The following is a 7,719-nucleotide window of genomic DNA, read 5'->3' on the forward strand; positions in this document are numbered from 1 at the left end:
AGTACTTTGTATATAGGCATTTTTTTTACAGTTTTTGCTATTACACACAATATCATTTATCATAACATTGTATATATATATAATTTCACATACCTTATCTGTATGAACACCTACTAGAAATTTTCCCAAAGTGGTTGTGCAAGGTCTATGGTAGGTATGTTAAGTCATATTGATGGATATGGCTAGATTACTCCTTAAGAGACTCACCANTGTCAGTCCAAGAGCTGAAAAATGGTATCTTAATGCATGTTAGAAATGCATTTTTCTGGGCCGGCCCGGTGGCACACTGGAGAGTGCGCTGCTTGGGAGTGCGGCGGTGCTCCCACCGAGGGTTCAGATCCCATGTGGAGACCGGTTCCCGCTCACTGGCTGAGCGCAGTGCGGGCGCAACACCGAGGGTTGCGATCCCGTCACCGGTCAGAAAAAAGACAAAAAGAAAAAAAAAAAAAAAACAAATGCATTTTTCTTATTATGAATGAGGCTAGAAAACTTATAATTTAAAGCAGTAGTTTCTTTTCTGCAAACTGTTTATTTCTTCTCACCATTTTTGTGTTGCTTGTAAATATTTTTCCTTCTTCAATTTTAGTGGCTGTTTACAATAATAGAGTAATCCATTGCTTATAAGTTGCAAATATTTGCCTGTTTGTATTTTGACATTTTTATATATTATTTAAGAATGCAGATTTAAAAATATTTATGTAGTTGCTCTTTCAATATTGATTTAGAAGCTTTCTTGATAAGAGTCTTTCACTTCAAAATTAAAATCCAAGGTTCAGTTAAAGATTAAAAGTTGAAAAGTCCTTCACTTAAAGATTAAAAATCAAGTGTACTTCAAGAGTAAAAATAATTTACCCATTTTTCCTATTTATTTTATGGATTAGTTTTGTTGCATTTAAAAACCCAAGTCACTCAAAATTTGTCCTTGTATATGTAAAATGTGAGGCTGGGATAAGCATCATTTGTTTTTCTTTTTTGCAAGTGGCTAGTTTTCAAACATTAAGAATTAAAAATTCTATATTTCTGTTATTAATTAAAATGCCACTTCTATTATATATCAAATGCTGTGTAATTTGGGTGGGTTTCTGGACATTCACTTCTCAACGATTGGTCCCTCTGTCGATTCACCATTTTGACGATGGTTTATGATATTTTAAGTACTTTGTCAAGCTACTTTTCATTCATTGCTTTTCTTTTTCAGAGTTTTCTTGGCAACTTTTGATTGTTTATTTTTATGTTGAAACTGTAGAATGAGCAATTTTGGTATTCTAAAAAGAAGCCTACTGATATTTGGGAGTGCACATTAATTTATCAAATAATCAAGGAAAAATGACATCTTTATGCAGAATAGATCTTCTTAATAGCATAAAATGTATTTCTGGGGGGGGTATTTACATTTTTTCCTTCACGTACATTTTACATTTTTCCTAGTACAGGGTTTATCATTCCTTTTGCTGTTAACTTTATTTCTATGTATTACATTTGTGAATGTGTATTTTTGTGTATGTATGTATGTGTACACACATTGTAACAAATAGACTTTTCTCACCCATTATACATTTTGAGTGATGGTTGTATTTATATAGAAAAACTGATAATTTCCAGTTATCGATTTTTCATGTTGGTTGTAGTTTTCTTTGCACTACTTTTTAATTGACTGACTTGGGTTTTTAATGTACGTATTCAGTATACATATTTGTAGTTCTATGAAGGTATTTTTTATTTATATTTTTACTTTCATCTAATGGCTTTAACTGTTATATACAGACAATGCTAAATAGTCATGATCAAACAACTTAAATGACATTGGAATTTTATGATTTTTGAAGGTTTTGTAACTCTGTCCTGTAAATTTTTTTGTGCCTAATACATTTTGGGAAGTATTTTATTTTGTAATTAGAATGCTGTCTATATTAATTCTACATTTATAAATTATTGAGTTTGGGGGGGTTAAAATGGTGCCAGTTTTTAAAATATTTCATGAGTACTGGGAAAAAAGTTGTGTTTTTTTATATTTTATTTTATTTTATTTTATTTTATTTTATTTTATTTTATTTTATTTTATTTTATTTTATTTTATATTTTATTTTATTTATTTTATTTTTCACCTCTGGGGTAGGACCCAGGTATGAGAATTTTTATTCAGCTGTAACAAGATGTAAGTCACAATTAAGTTGTAAATACTTGAAGCATACAACATAAATAAACTTGAATGCAGTAATCAAAACTTTTGAGCAAGCCACATAATTCCACCCTGAGTCAAAATGTGAATCGGTCTACACCAGTGTTTATCGCATGTTGACATGCATAAGATTCACTTAAAGACTTTGTTAATATGCATCTTTTGATGCTGTTGGGCTGAATTTTGCCTGAAATTCTGCACTTCTAATAAGCCATAGATCTTGTCAAGGTCCTCATTACTCCTGACAAATAAACTTTGGTGAATAGAAAGAATTTTTTAAATAATTTGCATTGCTAAGAAGTCAAAATACCAGTACAACATTTCATATGTATTATCAACATAAAAAATTTAGAAACATAATTTCAACAACATAAAATAATAACAATGTGCCAGGCCAAGAGAACTTTCCCAACAATGGTTCTCACTTTAAGACTTCCACAGAGTCAAAAACTCTTGTCTTAGAGCAGGTTACTGCTAAAAAGATGTAGATCAGAGAGATTACCCAGAGTTTCTGAAAATTCAGTTATTTGGACACCAAATACAAATTAATTTTACAGTTTTCTATTTACATTATAATTTAAATATTGCTCCTGAATGCCAACTCGGTTTATTATAAACTGAGCTTCATTTCAAAACTATATGCTTGTTTGCTAAGTTTCATTTAAAACAATTAAGGTTTACATGTTACAAATGTGCAGTGTTTGTGTGTCTCTTCACAGCATTACTGGGCTTCCATGTTTGCACCTGCTCCACATCTACGGAGGTTCTGATTCCAAGACACAGCCTGCTCCCTACACTTTCCCCTCCTCAGTCCAACAGTCTCCTCCAAGTCACACGACACTGAAGGCCATCTTTCCTTTCATGTGGTGTCTCACTCCCAATCATTCTCCTCAGAGGAGGAGGAGACCTCAAGGTCCTCGTAGAGGACACTCACTGGGATACAGGGACAGTGTCTCTCAGACTTCTGTGGGATGTGAGGGCTCTGTGCAGGAGGGGGTGGTTTCTCAGGAGGATGGAACAAGGGAGCTACTATGAAGCTGGATCTCCACCAGCCATTGTCCAATCTCCTGACGACTATTCTGAGTGGCTGGCCTGGAACATGGCTGAGTCAGGGATGACAGGACATGGTGCAGACCTGGACAGTATCCAGGGGAGGTCTATTGAGTGGAGGCTGGAGCTCAGTTTGTGGCACTTGGGCTGGAATTTTCCTCATTGTACGGGGTAACGCTTTTGGTCTAAATCCAGTGGTAGTTAGCAGAGGCTGGAGAGTCAGCTGAAGTCTCTGAGTGTTCCTGTCGGGGGTTGGATAGGGGCTGACTCTCAGTTTCTTTGGGGGAATCCAGCAAGGCTGGATGGCGATCTGGGCAGATCTCTTACCTGGTGCCCTGATATCGAGATTGGAGCTCTGGCCCAGTCTATAAGTGTCAGGCTGTGGGCTGGACCGTGACTTCACTTCAGGACATTTGGATGGTGCCCAGTGTTGAAGGTGGGGCCCATGTATTTTGTCTTGGAGGCATCCTGGAGTATTTCAATAGAGCAACCGTCAGGCCTGTCATCTGTCAGCTTCACAGAGAGGAGAGGGTACCTGCCACGGGGCTTTAATGCAGGTTGGGGGGTGTCAGTGAGGGCCACTGCCTGTCCTTTCTTTGTTCCAAGACTTGAGAGGGATCTCAGTTCGGGTCTTTTGAAGGGAGATGATGAAGGTCAGGTGGGTCTCTTGGCAGATCTCCTGACTGGTGGCAGATAAGTAAGAACAGTGTATAGGATGGCGGCTGTGTGGATGGGCATCGGCCTGCTTGAATGTCGTAGAAAAAGACCATACAAATATATTACATTAGGAATTTCTCAACTTCAAGTGAAAATGAATGTCAACCAAATGAAAATGCATGGAACGCATAACATTAATTTTAACAATACAGTAATTACAAAGTTATTCCAGCTATCAATGGGTACTTGACCTCAGCAGTGATCAAGAGAAAACAAATTACAAATCAACCTGGTATTTTTTTTTGTTTTCTTTTTTTTATTTGTGGCCACAAAACAAGTCTTAATATATTTAAAAAGACTAAGACCATAGAAAATATATTTTCTGACCACAATAGCAGAAGGACATTTTAAAAATTCATAAATGTGTTGAAATTAAATGACACCCCTAAATAAACAATGGTTAAAAAGAAAAGTCACAGGGAAATTAGAGAGTACTTTGAGATAAAAATCAAACTGCAACATATCAAAATTTATAAGATGCAGGGCTCGCAAGTATTTGGGGAAAAGCTGTATTTTCTATTACAAGGTACAGAGTCCATTAGATATCCTTAAGATATAACTCATTTATTATTTTGCTAAATCTTCTAATTTTTGTATTGAGAGACATGCATCAAAGTCCCTTATAATTACATAGTTCATCTATTTGTTCTACATTTCTGCTGAGTTTTACACATATGTATACCTAATTTCATCTCAACTGATTCTGTTCATTGTCATATTAAATAAATATATATTTGAAACTTCATTTTGTCATCTAATAAATTTATTTCTCTCAATTTTGTACCACAGAAAAATTTGGCAAATACGTCACTTGAGTCAAAATCTAAATAATTTGTTTTACTCTTTCCTTTAATAAGGAAAATCTCCTCATTTTAAAATATGTGGGTTTTAGTATTTCAAAAAGGATGTACACTTGTCCCAAGAAAACTGGTAGTTTTTGACCAATCTTAGGAGATTTACAGAACCTGTGTAAACCAGTTGTGAACAGTTTCCTGTGAAATACAAATTCAGAACCTATGTCATTAACAAAGAAATTGAGACCCATATGTGAACAATTAACTTAAGTCAAGGCTTGTCCCATTATCCTCTCTAGTAACAGTGCTGTTTATGTGTCAGGCCGAATGTAATACCCTATGCTTTAGCACTAGAGAATTTCTCCTAAATTGGCACTCATCCATTATAAACACTACTTAGGGGCCGGCCTGGTGGCGCACTGCTGTAGTGCGCCGCTTGGGAAGCGCGGCGGCGCTCCCGCCGAGGGTTCGGATCCCACATACAGACCGGCCGCTCACTGGCTGAGCGAGGTGCGGGAGCAACACCGAGGGTTGCGATCCCGTTGCCGGTCCCGGTCCGGTACGGGCGCGACACTGAGGGTTGCGATCCGTTGCCGGTCACGAAAAAAGACAAAAAGGAAAAAAAAATAAAATAAAAAAAAATAATAAATAAACACTACTTAGGAAAAAATAATAACTTCTGCATAAAGCTGTATAATTCAGAATATGCTTTCACATATCAATTTTTATTTTCTATAACTTTTTTAATTAGTAAGAATGATATATGTATATTTCTTACTCTGTTGAACATTAAAGGAAATGGTGGCTTCAAATGTAACCGCACTCCTAAGAAGGCTTGACTCAAATTTGATCTTCTGACTCCATCCTAAATTCTGTCCACTATACCAGTGGATCACAAATGCTAATCTTTTAACCAGTACCCAATTAAATAAAGATTTTACCCACCCACAGTAAAAAGAGAAAAGCACGAACAATTAAGTGGAGATTCCATAAAACCAAAGGTATATGTTTTCAGAATTGTCCTACATTTTAAGAAGTTGCCTTTTTTATTTCTATAGAGTTACACATCCGTTTTATTATTAAATGATATTTATAGTAAGTTATTTGTATATATGAATTTGTATGTGTGTGCCTTTTTATGTGTGTGTATGTCTATAAAAGTACATTTAACATTAATGGCAAAATAGTATAATGGCAAAAGTGTACATTAATGGCAAAATAAAATGTTGCCTACCCTAAACCTGAGTCTTAGTATATTTTCTAGAACTTAGAATCCTGAGCACTGTCTCCTACACTACAGATGCCTAAAATTTATTCAGTTAACATCAGCCTAATTGGGTTATTACCAGGACCTCTTTTCTCTCTTTTCATCTAAAAAAAATCATGTAAGCTTTTGACTTAGCCTGATTAAATTTAAGATGTATAATTTCATGTATAATATTTACCCAATATGTCAAGAAATCCTATCCAAACCTGGAACAAATTTAAATTGATGATCTCTAATTCATAATCAGTGATCTTAAATTTTAAGTAATAAAAAGCCATTTGAGAGTAATTATTTCTAATAAATGCCATCTCACATATTAATGTAACTCCTTACTGCTCACTTCAGGGAGATTTTAGCTAAATATATCCTACTACTTATAGGTACTACTTTATTCATCCCCTTTGCTGAGAGTCAGACATTCCTATATCCTTCTCTATTGCCAGTAAAATCAAATATTTCAATCTTTTTTATTTTTTAATCTTCTGTTCAGAAAACATTAACAACAAGGGTTATAAAGATGTGTTCTTACACTTTGCATGAATTTTAAAAAAACATTTTCAATAATTTTAGGATATTTTTCAATACCTGACATTTGAGGAACATTTTCAAGAGTGCTATTTATATTAGAAATCTACTTATATTATATCAGTATCTATTGAGTATTAGTCATATAGTTAAGAAAATATTATAGTTGATATGTAACTTTTCTTCCTGTTACAGTTGCATTGCCCTGTTTTCTCATTTGTGTTTCTGCAGCTACTGAAATATTAACACAAGAGCAATTAAGCTCGCTGTATCATAATTTTCAATTACTCATGCAATGAAATCCGGAAAAAAAAACAGTGATTTTTGTTAAAAAGATGTTTTCAATTTAGTTAAATGTTATAGGTATACTGACTTAACATTTCTGAAAAAGTTCAATTCTGCTTTACATTGAATTAAGGAAAACATTTTTAAAAAATTCCTTTTGTGTGTGGGGGGGGATAACTTGAACATGCACTTTTAATTTCAACAACATGAAATTAATTCCTGATGTAAGGATTGGTGAGTAACATGCAAGTTAGAGTACATGTAATTTGAATGTAAGGGGTGAAAACTTCATAACCAAATAAGGCAAACAGGAAAGGGCAAGTAGATAAATGGATGTTTTCACTAAAATTTTTATTGATGTCTCCAAACCAAATTTCAAGATAAGCTAGATCTCACTGCTCTTGGAAAGGCAACATAAATAAGTATATTTGCTATCTCCGCATTTTATAGCAGTTAGCATGTGCATAAATTGAATATGATTATGTCATGAGGACCTTCTATGTCTGTAGTATCTTTGGGAAAAAGTAAACAAAATACTGACTTGTTACATTACCACTCTAACCAAAGTTAATTGGACTTGGAAAGGGTAGCTGGTGAGGAGCAGCAGACTTTCAAGAGGACAGATATTAGGTAATCTGCAATATTCTCGATAGCAATAATACCGGTTCTCCACAAGATGTAAGCTTTTAGGATGTTTACTTGTGATACATACAGAATGTGAGCAGTTGGTAAGGAGTCACTGTCTTGTTCCTCTCTCCCTGACAAAACCACAGGAGGTTAAATCCAGTTTCCTGTCTACTCTAGCTAATGATGGCAGGTGAAACACATACAAACTTGCTAACTATTTTTAATTTCAACACATGACTTAGAAAGTCCTTAGTGCTGTTTGACATTTCTACTGT

General features: G+C 34.7%; 1 protein-coding gene across 1 annotated transcript in view; it reads right to left on the reverse strand.

Moving 5' to 3' along the window:
• Positions 1–3,050: 3,050 nt before the first annotated feature.
• LOC103595158 (putative protein FAM90A20P) overlaps positions 3,051–7,719 on the reverse strand; it is a 6,455-nt gene continuing 1,786 nt past the window's right edge. The window contains 1 exon segment of the mRNA XM_008578490.1: positions 3,051–3,697. Coding sequence (XP_008576712.1) covers positions 3,051–3,697 — 647 coding nt within the window.

This window comes from Galeopterus variegatus, unplaced genomic scaffold (assembly GCF_000696425.1).
Source record: "Galeopterus variegatus unplaced genomic scaffold, G_variegatus-3.0.2 Scaffold1698, whole genome shotgun sequence".
Lineage (NCBI taxonomy): Eukaryota > Metazoa > Chordata > Mammalia > Dermoptera > Cynocephalidae > Galeopterus > Galeopterus variegatus.